Source organism: Phodopus roborovskii, unplaced genomic scaffold, assembly GCF_943737965.1.
Source record: "Phodopus roborovskii unplaced genomic scaffold, PHOROB, whole genome shotgun sequence".
NCBI lineage: Eukaryota > Metazoa > Chordata > Mammalia > Rodentia > Cricetidae > Phodopus > Phodopus roborovskii.
This window is the reverse complement of record NW_026126433.1, coordinates 44,533,594-44,551,973: the sequence shown is the minus strand read 5'-3', so window position 1 is coordinate 44,551,973 and position 18,380 is coordinate 44,533,594. Positions and strand designations below refer to the sequence as shown.

General features: G+C 39.4%; 1 protein-coding gene across 1 annotated transcript in view; it reads right to left on the bottom strand.

Annotated features, from left to right (window-relative positions):
- Fmn2 (formin 2) overlaps nucleotides 1-18,380 on the bottom strand; it is a 282,857-nt gene that overhangs the window by 199,019 nt on the left and 65,458 nt on the right. The window contains exon 4 of the mRNA XM_051186365.1: nucleotides 14,507-14,562. Coding sequence (XP_051042322.1) covers nucleotides 14,507-14,562 — 56 coding nt within the window. The remainder of the gene's footprint in view (nucleotides 1-14,506; nucleotides 14,563-18,380) is intronic.

The window sequence follows — 18,380 nt, the reverse complement described above, 5'->3', positions numbered from 1 at the left end:
AGTCCATGGCAAAAGAAATATCTATTACAGACAGTTCAGTTTCCCACTTTATCAATGTACCAATTCTCATACAATAATTATGATGCTATTAAGCATATGTAACCAAAACACAAAACTCTACAGCTCAAGCCCATCTTAACAAGTCTTTATTGTCCGGCTTTTTCATGTGACACTGGATTACTTAAATGTGTAGATCATCTCCATTTTCCTAGCATATGGGTAAAAGTTACTTCTAAATACTGATCAGTATTTCTCAAGTTATCTTGGGATATAGCTGTACTTCTTAACTCTTCCACCAATGGATATAACTTATCATTGAATCTGACAACCCGAGTTGGATTGCCAGAACCCACAGGCTAGAAGAGGAAACCTACTCCTGACAATTGTCCTCTGCCCTCCACAAGCACACTGTGACTCCCATGTGCCCATACACATAAAATAAACAAAGAAATGAAAAAGTGAAAGTGTAAGTTCACCGAAGAATGAAATGCAAGAAGTAAATTACAGAAGAGATTTCCCAAACCCAGTTCTTAAATCTTATTAACTAAGCTGATTCATTTTCATCACCAATTTAAATACAACAAAACTAGTATAAAATTAGAGACATCTAGAAAAATAAAGTGAAAGGAGAAAATGATTATGTCATAATGGCTTCACACTTCACACAAAGATTTATAGCCCCACATTCACAGACCATCTCCTCAAAACACAAGCCAAAAGCTAGTGGCAGCAGGAGTTATAGTAGAGGCAACAGGGGATATTTGGAGATTTTAAAATTCCAAATTACAAAGCCAATCAGCAAAATAGTCAAGTGCACATGGTGAATGATACAAGACAAACACTGCTGTAAAGGTTTGCCTTGATATGACTGCAGCCATGTTGTATCAAAACATCATGATTACTCCTAAATAGCATCCATTAGTCATCCCTCAAGAGTTTCCCAGCACTCTGTAAACAGACAGGGACTTCGGAGTGGTATGTGGAACTTTACGACTGGGCCCTAGTGCCAGGAATGTCCCTGACATTGATATTAGTGTGAAATAAACCAGGTGTGCTTTGACTTGGAAGAAGCCACTTTTGACTTCACCAACATATACAACTTTACTTCTGACTGTAATGGAGGGGATTTGTTGCTGTCGCTGCTGCCCAGGCCCACACTTCTGCATGAGTATCTAATAAATTGTGATCCTCAAGCTGTCTCCTCCTTCCATGCCACAGCATCCTGAGGCCAGCTCTCACACTGGGACTGGACTGCTCAGAACACTCAGTTGAGTGAAATCTACCCTACACAATGTTTTAACTATTGGCTCACCCAACCAACAGCTTTCTTCTTCTGTTTGTAGAAATGGGAAGAATATGAAATTTACAGATTACCTCGTAGCTGTGTTTGACATTTTATACAAATTCATGGGGAGATTGAGAAGTTAAAAATGGAGAGAGCCATCCTGAGTACGGCAGTGGGGATATGAAAACTTGAAGCTTCTCTGGAACAAGATTATAATTTGCACTCTAATTTGTAACTGTCACCCCAAAGGTTTCAGATTTCCAGGTAGGTTAAGAATCAAAACCCAAGCCAAGCCAAGCCAGGGAGTGGTGGTGCAAGCCTTGCAGGTCTTTAATCCCAGCACTCGGGAGGCAAAAGCAGGCAGATCTCTGTGAGTTCAAGACCAGCCTGGTCTACAAGAGCTAGATCCAGGACAGCCTCCAAAGCCACAGAGAAACCCTGTCTCAAAAAACCAAAAAAAAAAAAAAAAAAAAAAAAAAAAAAAAAAAGAAAGAAAGAAAGAAAAAAGAATTAAAAGCCAAAATGTTCATTTTAGAGGGACAGCCTTTTCCACTAAAACATCTTATTACTTATTAAGCAGTGATATGTCTTGTGTTCACTTTATCAGCAACAATGCCCAACTGACAGAAAATATACCAATATTTCAGATTTAATTGTGTGCATGGCGGGGCAGTGGTACCTGTTCCAAAAGAGCAAAATTTAAAAGGTAAGTTTGTTTGGGGCTGGAGCTCAGTGGCAGACTCCTTGCCAGGCATGCATAAAGCCTTATCATAACAAGGGGGCATATAAATATTATATTTAAAACTATTTTTTAGTAAAAACTTTTGGGTAAATAAATACATGACCCTATGCTACATGTTACATGATTCAAAGATTCCCCATTCACTTTCCCTGATGCTAAGAAATGCTACAGCTTCTGAAAGATGGACAATGCGCTTGTATTGAGTGGTCAAAACACCATGAGATCATTGATAAGCTAACCCTGGCTGAGGTCATATTCTAGTTATTTATCAATTACAGTTTAGAGCACAGGGGATAGTGAGCTGTACTGTATGAGAAAGGGGGAGGACTGAAGGCTGAGCCAAATACTGTATTAAATTTACTCATTTACTTGGTGATACTAGGCACTGAACCTAGGCACTAAAGCTAGGGCCTCATGCATGCTATATCACGCAGTAAACCCTTGCTGGATCCATTTGTCCTCCGTTTTGAGGCAGGGTCTCACTATGCTTCCCAGATGGACTTTGAATTTTCTCTGCAATCCAGTCTTTGAATCTGTAATTCCTCTGCTTCAGCCTTTGAGTAGCTGAGATTACAGGCTTATAACACCAGACCTACCAATATACTAATAAGCATTATATTTTTATGCCTTTTATTGATTTTTAAATAAATAATTACAACACAAATAATAAAGAAGTTGAGAAAATAAGGAACTGATAATATAGAAATATACACATTCTCCAAGCTTCAAATGTTTTCAAGTATGTAACATAGTAAGAAATAGAACTAAGATACGGCAGAGGAAAAAGTGATAGGAGAATAAAATTCCAAAACTAAATCTATAACAAATATGTTAATTAGCTACAAAGTGCCAGGCAGTGCAGAGTTAAAGATTCTTGAAGGTATTAATAATCATACTACAAGAGATGGAATGTTTTTACAGATAACTTTTGTATATATAGATAAGTTTTTAGATAAGGAAAAAGGGAGAAAATTTAGGATGAGAGACTTGCCTACTTCTTGCATTATTTCTTCTTCATAGAAAAAAAAAATTTCCCAGAATTTGCATTCCCTTTTTGACAATTAAATAGTGGAAGTAACAGTCTCCATTTTCCATCCAGGAAGCAGAGTAATTAAGATAATCTCAAACCTTAACTGACTATCTAAAGTAAGAAAGACAAACTATCCAGGCGCCTTTGTAGAGTAGCCAAATGCATATAAGATTTTCAGATCTCAACTTAGCTGAGTCATCAAAGAATTTTATCTGGTCTTGCTTATCCAGGACTATCAGTCAAGGGCTGCCTGGCTCCTGCTGAGTATTCACAGCGTCCATGACAACAGTTCCTATTGTGTTCTTAGAGAAGGCTGCATTGCTTGTCAATAGTAACAGTTGATTTCTCTATGGGTTATCTTTTTTTGCTGTTGTTCAGGAATTTACATGGTAAATATAGGTCATTATCAACAAAAAGGGCTGACTATCTTCTGGCCATGTAAGCAAACATTCTATGCTCAAGGCCCACATGAAGTGAAGTTCTGCGGGCCACCCACTGACAAAGCCACAAGGTAATCTCTAAAAGACTGCCAGACACTCTGTGGTCCAGGAAAGGTCCTCATATTAGGAGCCTGTTCCCCTGTGTCCAGTGCCTGGAACTTAATCTTCCTTCTCTTGCGGTACTAAAGGATATATCCGATTCTCCAGGAATTTGACATTGGAGAAATGCACCTCAGCATTGGAGAAATGCTCTCAGCATTTCCAGACTTGTGCAACAGTTCATCCAATACTCGTGGCAATGGTGATTAAGAAATTACATCACTCTCTACAAGGAAGGACAAGTATAGTTGTGGAAGTGGCAGCTTTATAAAGAATTTATAGAATACCTATATCCTTGTAGAAAGGTTAAGGTAAACCTGAATTAAATCATATAAAAAACAATGCATTTATATATGACCAATTCTGAGACTATCTATATTTTAAAAAAAATAGTGTTTCAAATCCCCAAATTATCAAGAGCAGCAGAAGCTGCCCTCCTATTTGGCCTAACAATTCTACACAATCACATAGCAAAATTTTTTCTATTCCTGTATAATCTTATACGTGGGTGGTGACAGTTACTTCTTTTAAATTGTTTGAACACTTGAATATCACAAAATACAAAATGCCCTTGAAAGAATAAAATGTTCATCAAAAACATGTTCCCAAGTGCAAGATAATATGATTCCCAGAAAAGAACCCATTACTGTAACACTAAGGTTACAACTGTCAAAAAAGAAGCCAAGATACACTCAAGCGAGCTCTTGCTGAAAAGCTAATGGGCTCATCTTTAAAACTTTATTATGTTATGAAAGCGGGGTGCTTTCAGAGCCTGGAATATAAAAACTGCTCACTGGTAAGTTAATACTAGATTGATTTTTTTTTGTAAATATAGATATGAGACATGAGTTCATTGCCAGCCTCATTCAGATTTATAAGTTCTGTTGCATTTAAGCCACTTCACTGGCAAACGAGGACACTACACATATCTACAAAAGAGGATGTATACTATTCAGTGAAAAGATAAAATTCTATCTCTCATGTTTTGAATTCTAAAACACCCCAGGGTTCTGAAGCAAGCCAATGGCATTCCAGATCTACAATAACCTAATGTATGCTAGACCAGATCTCACAGAAAATAAATCCAGACTTTAAACAGGTAGAATTACTTACAACATTAAAACACAATTTCAAATCTTAGTGGAACTTTCAAAAAGGGGGAAATGCTAGGACATGTGAAAAATTGTAAATGACTTATCTAGGGTATTTTAAAGTTGAACTTATTATAGAAACCGAGAGCTTCACAGAGTTCAAACAACAACTATGGGGGTGGTGGGAGGTATTACAGAGGCCAGAAGAGAATATTGATGCCTTTCTCTATTCTTCTCTGCATTCCTCACTTCAGACAAGATCTCTCAATGAGACTGGAGAACACCATTTTTTTCAGTTATACTGGTGGGCTTCAAACCCCAACAATCAACCTCTCTCTGCCCACCACTTAGTACTGGGATTATGGGTAGATTCTGCCAGCCACATACAGCTTTCTATGTGGGTGTTGGGTTTCAAAACTTGGGTCCTCAATCTGTGTAGAAAAGTTCCTCCACTGAAGCATCTCCCTGGCCCCGCCAACCTTTCTAACAAAATGAATCATGAGTTGTTAAAAATTATAATGTACCTAACCAAAATATTAATCTGGTAAAGTTTCTGGTACATAAATGAGGCGTTAGAAATAATAACTGGCTAACTGGCCATATTATATTTAGCATAATAGATGATCAATAAACTGATGTAAAGGCTACAAGAATCACTGATAAGGAACCCTGGTAGAAGAAATTATATATTTGGGAAAGAGTTAAAGGAACCAGAAACCAAATCAACAGAAGAAGGCAATCTTTTGCTTTCATCCCCATGCCTTTGGTATTTTCATCCAGCTACTGAGATAATGTTCTTGCAGACTGCCAGACTATACTCTGAGAGTGCATGGCTACCCTTACCCAGACAGTACCAGGAAGAAAAGTATTGTAGGCAGTGTGCCTTTCTTTCACAATCTATGGATGGGCAGTAACATCTCCTAAGCACTGACTCCCCTTGCACTAACACCCAGCTATTGTCAATGGCCATGAAAATAAAGCTTAGGGGAAATCAAATACAAGGGATCCAGTTCATTAGTTCATGGTGCAGTGTTCCTCACACACTGCCATGCAAACGGAACTGCTCTCCCAGTGTTGCTCATGTCCTTACTGGAAACACTGTGGCCTTAAACCTGCCTGTTCCAAGTATTCAATACTCTTACTCATTCATGTCTTTCTTTCTCCATAAAATCCTCTCCTCTCTTGGCTAAAACAATTTCAAATTCCACCTTCTCATTTTTCCCCCTCTAGTCCCTTCTCTGGTTTTGTTTTTGGTTTTTGATTATTTGTTTATTTTGGTTTGGTTTTTGTTTGTTTGTTTGCTTTCCTTTTGGTATGGGCAAGGATAGGTATTTACCTTTGGACAACTTAGTTGGAAATGAATACTCAAAGCAATTGTTTTCTAAATCCCCAGTCTCTCTTCTCCTGTGGTGACTTCTAGTTCTTCCTTCTTATTGTTGTTTCACTGCTATCTTGTGGCTGCTTCGTTCTTGCTATTTAATGACCCTGCCTCTGTCTAAAATCTTAACTATCTCATCCTCCAACAAAATAGCATGTCCTAAGAGCTTTGAACCAGATAATGGCTGAGCTACTCTCTCTTACAATGAATGTTCCTCAGAACCACCAGGAGCTTGTTAAACCATGGCCTGCTGTCCCCATCCCTAGGGTTAGCAATTCACTTGCATTTCTAATCAGTCCCCAATTGATGCCATTGTTGCTTAGACTAATTTGCACCCAGCACAGTTACCACCCCCAGCACCCTGGTCACTGGTTATGACTTCTACTGCATCATATAATATTTTAGCTGAGACCCTTATCAACTCAGAACTGGACTCCTGACGAGGTCTACTGTTCCTCTCTGGATCAGTCCTAGGTTCCTTTGCCAGGCAGTTTATTTCCTTGTTGATAACTTTTGGCCTCTGCTTGCTGAGAACACGTTAATTTCCCACAAGGCTCATAAGGTCTTTAATGTTCTGTGTGATGAAGATAGCCCATGTCATAGTTGAGATATGAATCTCCCGCATCCTGAAAGGGTCATGTGTACAATGTGTGGTCTAATTCATAGGGGCACTGAAGAGTGACTAGATTTATGAGGGTGCCACCTTCGTCAAAGGATTAATTGATTAATGAGTCCCTAACTTTGGGAAGCTGAGTCTGGTTGGAAGAAGTAGGTCACTGGCTGGGTGTCTCTGAAGGCAATCTCACACCCACTACTTAGCCTGTTTGGTAGGCTTTGTCTCCTGTCCACCACGAATTGAGACACCTTCCGCCATTGCGCACTGTTACTCTGTGATACTCTGTCTCACCAACCTAGGTCTAGAAGCAACGCAGACAAAGACTTTGACCTTGAGGCTGAAACCACAAATCAACACAAGCCTGTCCTCCTTACACTGTGACAAACATTCTGACCTACTGCAGAGGGATACTGTGAAGATTAAATAAGATTCAATCAACCTGTGTTCTTCAAACTTGTCATAAGTGAAGTCTATGAAAATCCTCAATCAATGCTGAGTCCCCACTCTTCAGGAAAATACAGGGTTGAATTCCAGCAAGCCTGGGGTCACATTTAATCACATGACCATGTACAATCTTTTTTTTTTTTTTTTTTTTTTTGGAACATGTATATTAAAGACCTATTGTTGATTCATTGACACTGAATTGATAGCCCATGACACTCTAGCCTGTGCCAGAACAAAGCCCAGCACATAGTCTCTCACTAGGTCCACCAAGGCCTTCTGACACTTGGGAACACTAATAGCATTTTAACACTAAGTGTCAAACCATTTCAAACAGTGAAATCTCCAAGGAAATACCACAAAAAAATGTGAAAGGCGGGGCACAAAATAGACCATGTAGAGCATGCTTGCTTACAGATCTCCTTTGTTTAAACTTACCTGGGAAAACACACACTTCAGAGAGCAGGGTTTTTAGCCACACTGTACAAGGTTACATATAACCACCAATGCACCACAGAAACTAAGCACCACAATCAGTTTTAGCCAGTAAGTGGGATTGCAAATACACAATCCATAAATAAGGAGTGGTGTAGCTCAATTCCTGAGTTACATCCTCAATATTGATAGAAAATAAGAACACAATAGAAAGTATTGCTCTGATGCATCAACAACTAACAATCTGAGTGTTGGCTATGTGCCTTAAGATCTTCAAATCACCTTTCACAAACTAATATGCTTAAAATATTCAAATCCCCTCAGACAAGAAAGATTTTACAGGTGCCCATTTTAACAGGTGATGAAACTAAGGCACTGAATAAAATACTTTTCTCAGAGGAGACTAACAAATGCCATACTCACTTCAATAACTAACATTTCACTAGCAATTTGACTTAAGGTCTATTATGGTTACAATTTGTACCTACACAAGTCACAAACAGGAAATGTTACCCCCAAAGTAACTGAAACAAAACACTTCAATAAATGGCCTTTGAGGTAAATAGGACTTGCTGATGTCACTAGGGTGCGGTGTGTTAGTGGCTTTATGGAAAAAAGAAATCTAGGCTAGATTTTTGGTCTCTCACCATGTTTTGCTGGCCCCTGTTTTCATACATAAGAAGGCCCTTGAGACACGTCAGTGCTACCCTCTTGGATATTCTAGCCTCCATTCCTGAGAATTAAACAAACCTCCAACTTTTACACACTATCCAACCCCTGGCCTTCAGTTTTCTGAAGCAAGAGAAAACAAACTAAAACAAGTCCTAACAAAGATCCTCTCTTGACCAAACTGTAACCAGCTTCCTCTGCAGCTTCAACCTTGTTTTAAAAACACTTGAACAAACACTAATATTTCTCAAGGCCACATCCTTAGAGTGAGCGTATGCTCTCCGTTAATGTGACTGTGGGAGAAAACCCAAGATGGCCAGCATCTTTTATCTGTTTCAGAAGCAGCTAAAGATAAGGCTCTGAGATGAGACAGAATCTAGGCTCATATAGAGAACATAAGGTCACTTTCAGTGAAGACCCATTGTCATGTTCACTCCCTGACTCTCCCAAGCCGTTTCTCATCTCCTTCTTGTTCCTCCTTCATTGGTTTAAATATTCATCTCTGTACAACCCAAAGCTGCCTTCAATTCACAGCAGAATTTCTCCACACTGAAGTAGCAAGGACCGACTAAAATCTGTCCCTAGCATCATAGTCAGTATCTGCCTTTGCTTCCCTCTGACTGTTTTCCACCTAATACTAGGAAACTTGCATTTGTGTTCAGAACAAGCACATATCCTCTGTGAGTGAATTCTGTAAGTGCCCGAGACTCGCCCTTTGTTCTGTCTCATTGGTATGGTCCTCATATATTTATTCATTCATCACACATTTCTCTGGGTTCTCTCAATCTGTCAGGCTCTGTGCTAGATACTGGAGAGACAAAAGAAAAGTACAAATAGTATTATTCTTAAGGCTCTCAATCCCTGTACATAAATCCAATGACAGAGGCATGGGCACAGTAGGATAGTGTGAGCATTCACCAAGGGCTCTAACAAATGGGGCTTTTGACACCCAGTGTCTAAGAGGAAGTCAGGACGGAATCACGATCATTTTATAAAAGGTCATATGAGAGCACAGGAGCGATACACAAGGGCAGATATGAAGGATAACAGAGTCTTCAAGGAAATGATGATTGCCTCCTAGACCAAGCTAAGTCTGTAGGAAAGACAGGGAGAGATAAGGCCAAGACAGCGATGGCAGGAAGTAGACCCTTTATGTCAAACTCACAGGCCTGATACTTTTTAGAGACACCAATGAGCAGTGCTTGAATAAGTCGAAGCAGATACCAGGAGTAAACAAATTTGTGTTTTCACAAAGATAACTCTGGGACAACGTGCAGGAGGAGATTAGAAGGGGTCAAGACTGGAAGTAAGGAGGTCCACCAGGAGACTGTGGCTGTAACCCAGATAACAATGGGCTGTGGGCTCAGTCATGTCCAGTTACATGCAGTGAACTAGAGGCCAAAGACAAAGGTCATGTTACCATCAGAAGATAAAAGCTGCCCATCGAGCCAACTGGACATAGCAACTCTAATGTCAAGTTCACTTCCACTTAGGGATCTCTACTTTCTGCTCCCCTGTGGGATGCTCTTCTTCCCACACTACTACAAATTAAGTTGATGAAGAACTCACCTTTTTAAGAAACTATTTATTATAGTCTCTCCACAATGTTTTTAGTTTTTTAATTACTCCAATAGTCTATAACATATATTTAATATCTTGGCAGTTACACTGTGCCTTCTAAGTTGGTTTACAGATAATATGGAAAACATACAGCACTATAACTACATTCATTGGCTGCTTCTTTGTTTCTGTTTTTAGAGTTTTTTTTTAGTTTTTTAAAAATACATAATATTTTTATTTTTTTTAAATTGAAATGCAACAACCACTTTATTAAACCAGCATAATTCCTAACTGCATTCTAAATATTTGTCCTTATATACCCACAGATAAGTGTAGGTCTCACCCCTCATTCAAGAAACATCTCCTCAAAACAATTGGAAATCATCATAGAAAACCATGACCAATCAAATGCAGAGAACGAGTGACTTAGTGGTACCCAGCAACAAATGATATGTCTACAGCACAACTCCTGCAACTAAGGCTCAAGGATCACAGCAGAAGAGGGGTCAGAAGGATTAGAAGAGCCAGAGGGTCAGAGAGTTTAGGTGAGAATTCATCTAGAAATAACAGAGAAGATACACCCAGAGAAGATACTCGTCTGCATGGCTGCCTAATCAAGACCCAAAAAGGACACCATAGAACAGAACATGTTTGATTATGGGAAGAATCCTTTAATAAGCAAGGGGGTCTCCTTGGTTAATATTCTATCAGATTCGCTCCCTGAATAGCAGTCTTTCTCTCCTTAGCAACACTGTGTAGCATGAACTGGCTTTACACCACCTAAAACTTAACAGAACAGGCTCTTAGTTTCATTTTAGCCCTTTCTGCTCTAGAGTGAAACAAAAGTACTGTGTGGCATCCATTTCTTTCCCACCACGCTAAACACACACTCTTACTGCTTCCCAGAGATTTACTGCTTTTCATTTTTTAGAACCAAGACAAGAGTCGGGCCTGGTGAAATCCACCTTTAATCTCAGCACTTGGAGGGCAGTGGCCAGCGGATCTCTGTGTGTTCGCGGCCAGCCTGATCTGCAGAGTGAGTTCTGGACTAGACAGAGGTACACTGTGAGACCATGCCTCAAAGCAACAACAAAAACCTGAAATGAGTGTCTCCTCATTTTCGGATGTTAGAACACTTACACCATTCCCCAGTCTCCTTTGAGTTTTCATAAAACAAAAATGTTCTTTCCAGAAGGGTTCTGTCTTCCTTGCTGCATGGCATGATAAACATGGTCTTCAAGGGTTACCAGTTTAGTGCCTGCATCTCCACCACTCAGTATCTGTGCTTCTCGCCCACCCTGGCCACCTTGCCCCTCCTGAGACCCACACTGTCTAAACACTGCCACGCATTGATTGAGCAAATGAAATGATCATAAACTGAGTTGGGCCTGAAGGATGCCTGACCTACACTTCCTGAATTACTTCCCCTCTCCTTTAGACCTTTCTTACACTGGTTTCATTTTGGTTATTTATTCACCTTTGGTACTATTACTGACCACCTTATGAAGTCATCATTAACAAATATTAACTGGTAGGGACCCAAGTTTTAATTGCCTAACATTATTAATTTTATCAAAATCTACAGTTGTTTTGTTTTTTAATTAGAATTCCATTCAAACCACCAATTTACATTAGAAAGCAGTTGAGAGCTATAGGAAGATGCTGCAAAATAAAAATTCTGTTTGAAACTTCAAAAGCAAAAAAAAAAAAAAAATGGGTGCACACACCTGTGCACACATGCACAAACACACACAGGCACATGCACACACACACACACACACACACACACACACTCAAAATCTTTTAAAAACCAACTGGGTGACAATGGGGTAAAACATGCTATATACCCAATTAGTAAGTTAAAGGAAAAGATTTTAGAGAAAATGGTTGGTATTTATGTATTTCTATGTTACAGGGTATAAAAGGGTTTTCCATTTATACTGTAGCTTAAATACCACAGGATGTGTGTTAAAGGTGAGAAGTTCCATTTTAATTTTATGGCACAATTCCTTAGACAACACAATGTCTTGAGAGCATCTTACAAACTTAAAGTCATCAGAACCTGAAGAAAGCAATTATATCTTTTTAAAAGACCCCTGGTTTCTGTAAGGCTCTCAACAGATGCACTGAAAAAGTGACCATGTCCACCTCTTTGCTCATGAGTGCCCACTGTTCTTTCTTGAAGACCCTGACACTCTGAATGCACAGCAGACAGCATGCAAATCCTCGTACTACAAAGGCGCTTCCATGGTCACGTGATGTTTCTAGGGATGCTGGACACTCATAATTATTAATTATGGGCAGAGTGACACTCATTCATTCAATAAATTCCAAAGAGTTTCAGCAGAGAGAACAGGTGCCTGATGCACATGTGAGGAAGGCACTAGTGGCCTGGCTAAGCAGTCCTGAACATCTACTAATCCAACCACAGAATAATACAGGCAGCAGAGGATGGGCCAGCAAACCACCCCTGATCATCATACACACACACACACACACACACACACACACACACACACACACAAGCATGCACAGACACAGATACACACACACACACACACACAAAAGCATGCACAGACACAGATACACACACACACACACACACACACACACACACACACACACACACACACACGTACATGAGCACCTGGACGAAACCAACCTGGAGTATTCTTTTCCCAGTGGCAGTGGCAATTTACAAAGGTGCAGAGCTGCCCTCCAGTGACCAAGATGCAAACTGCAAAGGGCTTCATTGGCAGAAACCATTAAGTTCCCCACACCCAACCAACTAAACAGTAAAATTAATACCACACATTGAAGTTATAGTAAAACTTGTAAAGAAAGAAACAAATCTATTTGGAGATATACAAAAGGTATAGTTTAAAAATAATATAACTCTTAAAATGAGCGTCTCATTTCATTCATCCAATGGTTTTCCAATGAGATGGTACAAAACAGTCACCTGGAAATTACCCACATAAAAGTAGAATTTTTCACCATAGGATATGTGAGAAATAAACACCTACGCTCAAATTTTTATTTACTGATATGGCTTTTGGAGTTTTAGCAGAGTTGCTTTCATCACCTCCAAACATCATTTTATCAGTAAAAGGGGGAAAACATGGTAGCTATTTTAAAGTGTAACTATAAGGACTATATAGGTCAAAGAACGTTTACATAAGAACTGAACTCAGTGCTCTGCAAAGAGCAGCAAATGCTGGTAACCACTGAACCATCTATCTGGCTCAAGGCAATAGTTTTTGTTGTTTTGTGTTTGTTGTTACTGGTTTTACTATTCCATTTTCATAATTATAGCTTTTGATCTCTGGTCAGAATAAATTAGTCATTGCAGCTACTTAAATAACGACAGGCTGGTGTCATCAGTCATGTCTAGTGCACCTCAGTCGGTACAGTCTCCCCTCTGATACAAGCAACAAGAACTAAGAGAAAGCTGGAGAGGTTATTGTGACTCAGTCCCTAACAGTGGCTTTAATCTGAACAGTAAAAGCTCATCTAGCTGGTGTGTTGTAGAGAACACCGAGACTGACAACTCTAAGCAAACCTCATAGCTTGACCTCACTTCCAAGAGGACACTTTCATGTAACAATAAACGTATGTTTACAACAGAACGCAGTCTTTACTTTGAAGCATTCTCAAATGTCAGCAATTCTCAAGTTCAGAGGGGAGAACACCATGTCCTACATAATCTACCTAGGCCCTTATCCACTATCCAAAAACCAACACAGGTTTAGAGTTTGAGTAAGACCCCTCTCACCTTCCATAGACCAGACTCAGTAGACCAGAACCAATCTCCCTCCTGTTGGCTTACAGTGAAGACTAGCTTATTTTCTAATGTAGTGTAAAATCAGTGTCAAAGGCAGAGTTGGGAGTAACTATAAATAGACTCAACAGCTCCTTGCATATCCAGAAGAGCAACTGCCATCCACAGTCAGGGTTCTATGAAATGTTTCCTTTTTGTATATATGTGTGTATATGTGTGCTTGCATAAGTGTCAGAGCATGTTTGTGTATGTGTATGGGGGCCATAAGTCAATATCCAAAGACTTCCTTAATCATTCTCCATTTTTGCAAGGTCTCTTGATGAAGCTAGAATTCACCGATTTGACTATGCCAGTGAGTATTTAGGCTTCCCTGACTGCCTCCACAGCATGGGGATTACAGACATGGGTCATAATAGATACAAGTGCCTAAAAAGATGTCATCAAATATATCATCTTCTAAAGCAATTTAAGAGTCTTGGAGGGTTCACTCGAGAACACAGCCATTACCACCTATGTATAAAGCCCTTGCTTCCATCCATATGGTAGTAGAAATATGTCTTATTAGATATGAATGTCCATGCCAAAATGATTTTAAAGAGTCCCCCTGGGACTGTACTTAGATATGTCACAGTACAGACATTTCCTGAGGTGGCCTGAAGTTCCTGTTGGAGACAGCAAATGCCAGGACCAACAACATCATTGGAAATTGAATGATATAGGTCTGCAAAGCTTGTACTTGGTTCATTCATCTTGAAGGATGAATGGAATTGCAAAATATAAATTAAAAGGAGCTTTTCCTTTTGCCTGATAGGGTTCCCTTGCAAGTTAAGACTCAGACAACCCAGCCATCTGTGTAGACAGGAACATCAATCACACATCTATTGCTGTTTTAAGGCAAATAATGGAAATAGGATTTGCCATCCTATCAGGCTTTCTTACCTGCTGGACACCATTTGAACATTTTTTCGGGCTTTCCAAAATAGAAGATTGAGGTTCTGGATTGGAAAGGAAGCAGACAGTCAATACCTTAAAGAACAAAATTTCTTATTCTCTCAGTTACACTTGACATATATTTTTCACAGTAAGTACCAAAAATTCCCAGTCTTTTTTTCCTGTTCTATTAGCACATGATGAGAATATGATTCCTTTTCAGTATAATAAACACATGATGAGGCATGCTTGTGTCATTAGCTATTTCACACATAGGAGTAGCCCCCATGCAATGTTCTGCATACCAGCCTTAATTATCTTTCCCAATTTTTTTTATTTTCCCCAAAAGTCCCTTGTTTACGAATGTCAATTGTGTTAGTCACTTAGTGAAAATTCATACATGATGAGACCACCTCTGTCTTGAAGCAAGGGAATTTTTTCCCTTTTTTTATATTTAAATTTGAAACAAGCTTGTTTTACATGTCAATCCCAGTTCCCTCCTCTCCCATCCTCCCCTATCACAGCCAACAAACCCCAGCCCATCCCCCTTCTGCTCCCCAGGGAAGGTGATACCTTCCATAGGGGATCTTCAAAGTCTGTCATATTATCTGGAGCAGGGCCTAGGCCCTCCCCCATGTGTCGAGGCTGAGAGAGTATCCCTCTATGTGGAATGGGCTCCCAAAGTCCATTCATATACTAGGGACAAATACTGATCCACAACCAGAGGCCCCATAGACTGCCCAGTTCTCCTAACTGACACCCACATTCAGGGGGTCCAGGTCAGTCCTGGGCTGGTTTCCTGACTGTCAGACTGGGATTAGCCAATACAGAAGAATTCAATTCTGCCTTCAGTGAAGGATAACAAATACTGCCACCTAGAGGCATGGATAAGAAGGGGTTCTGGAGAGATTCAGTGTTGTTATTTGAGATGACAAATCCATCATAGTGGAAACACATTAGGGTAAGTAGATATTTTTGTTGTTGTTGTTGTTAAGATAGTGGGAAGTGCCCTTCTATGTGAAAATGTAAGAATATAAAAACAAAAAATAAATCATCCATCCTCTACAGTTTAGAGATTAGTAGCCCCTTCAGTGGCAAGATGAGTGCTAGATTTTAAATCTTTTGTCTATTAAAGACCGGGGTATATAGTAGACACTGAAAATGAGGTAGAGAGTAACTGTCCATAAGTGTCATAACTGATGCACACAACATTAGTGTTTAAAGAACATGATGTACCCTGAAACAGCATTGAAAGCTTTCTTTGTACACAGATGAACAGCATGACCCAACATGGACTTGCTGGATCATCTGCCCATGCTTCCTAATCTCTGTAACATCCCGTATTCCCAATAGCTAACTATGCTCCTACACCCGTGGCCATCTTCCACAGGGTATCCAAGCCCTCATGGGCAATTACCTACACCCATAATACTCTTCTTTCCTTATACCTGAAAAGTCACCAATTCTTAAGTTACTTGGTCCCTTCTCTGAGAATTTTGCTCAGGCCTGCAGGCAGACTTTTCTTTCCCACCCACCAGTTCCAAATAACCACCACAGAGACTTAATATTAATTATAAATGCTTGGCTGATAGCTCAGGCTTTTTACTAAGCAGCTCTTACTACTTAAACTAACCCATTTCTATTCATCTGCATTCTGCCAAATGCCGTTACCTCCTTTCATCTGGTACCTCTGTGAACTCTATTATAACTGTACCTTCATATCTCCCTAAGACTCTCTGATCCCCAGCCCTTACTTGCTCATCACTAAATTCCATAGTTCATCTCTTTGCTTCTTATCTATTACTCCATGTTATCTTTGGAGTCATGAAGGCTCCCTGAATACTTATGTCTTCAAGGCTTTGACTTCAAGCTGGTGGTGTTATTGGGAGGCCAGGAGAACTTTAGAAGATGAGGCATCGTTGTCACTTTGAGCATCCTTTAAAGGAAATAATAGGATTCTATCATCACCCTTCTCTGAACCCCAGTTCATCATGGATCCCTCACACCAATGGCCTTCTTGACTGCAGATCCAAAATCATGGGACCAAGTTGCCACAAATAGAAACCTCTGAAATCAACCAAAATCACTTATTTTTCTTTCTGTAACTGGATTTTATCATGAGCTTTTTATAATAATGAAAAACTAAGTAACCACTCCACCATAGCATACATTCCATGGAAGCAGGTACTTTTGTCAAATGTCCTCCTGTGATACAAACAAAATAGTGTTTGCTGACAGTGTTTAAAACTGTTACAGAATGAATATAAGAATGAAAACAAATCAAACACTGTATCGAGCCAAGAAATAGTGCTACCATGAAACAAAGATGGGTAACTGTATTAGGGAGGAGTAATGAATTTTTAGAAGGGAGTATAAATATGCCTCCTATCTACTTATTTTCTGAACTTCAGCTAAGATTGTATCTTTAAAACTAAAAATCAGAGGATAACATGGAATAGTCACTTGCCAACCTGTGCCAGAGTGTGCTAGAATATTAACATGTGGCTTTAAAATGCAACCATTGTCCCAGACAACACTATTTCATCAGGCTAATCAAAAAGCATATTCTCCTTTTGTTGAAACTGACACTAGTGTTATCTCCACTTGAACAGAGATCTTTTGTTTGAAAGCTAATCAACAGTTAATAAAGCAAACCCCAAATCTGCTTCTATCCCTCCCACTTCCTCCAAACAGAGAACCATAGACAAGTCCTAGCATAGAGGACAGGAAGGGAAGTATCTTTTCTTCTTCTGCTGCTTACTTAAATATTACAGTAAGAGCAAATAGATCTCCTACTTAAACTCTAGGGTTTGTCTTATTTTGTTTGTTTGTTATTAACATTAGACATGCACACAAAGATTCTTAGCTTTTTTTTTTTCTCCCTGCAGTTTTTGAACTGGTAAACTGTCCACAAAAGCTAGCTTACAGGCTCAGGTGAGCATGTTGACAAATATGTTCAGAAGAATAATATAATAAAATAAACTGTTTATTAGAGCCATTATCAACCAGATATTGTGAGCCCTATACTAAAATCCTCAGCTTCCCTCCATCTCATTCCATAGGTACCCAGATTGGGTTAATTTTCCCTTTGTCTCCATCCTTTTTATTGATCTCTTTTGTAGAAAGCCTGTGTTCAAACAGCAAAGAAAAATTCACATCTCAAAACACCCTGCAAAGTCACAAGCTAGCGACACAAATGCAAAGTAGAAATAAACTAACTCCACTGTGAAATCAAGTGAAAATAAATGAAGACTAAGATCAACATGCAGTATAGATATGGAGAAGGAAAATACTAGACTAGAAGAGAGAAGGAGATACTGGAAGGAAATGAGTGAAAAGAACCACAAATAACAAAAGTACTGTGCCGTGAGTAAGAAATTTTGTCATGCAAGAAGTAAATGGTTGGCTTGTGAGTGACAGCTCAAGATCCACCTGGGCAGGTGGATTTGAGAAGGCAGCTTAGTTCTATCCTATACTGAGCTTCCTCGATACACATGACTGTCCCTTGTATAAAGCAATACACCTGTTATTAACTTTTCCTTAACCTAGGACCCAAAGTCTTTTTTTCCAAATCCCTTTCAACCAGCTCTGAGACTGGAAGGGCCTCCATCATATATCAGAATGGTTAAAGAGTCTATACAATGAAGACACTTTGAGGGCACATCGAAAACTGCCACCTCTACTATCCCTTTGAAATGTCCCCCCACCCCCCAAAAACTAGACCATTTTGGTTTAAAAACAACCATAAAGCATAGAGGGGGAAATAATATCCTTGAAAAGTCTTTTGATGTTCTGTATTTTTAAAATAACCTCACAAAACTCTAACCATAGTCTAAAGTTCTTGGGTTCCTGCAAACGCAATTTGATGTGGTCTGTTGTTTGT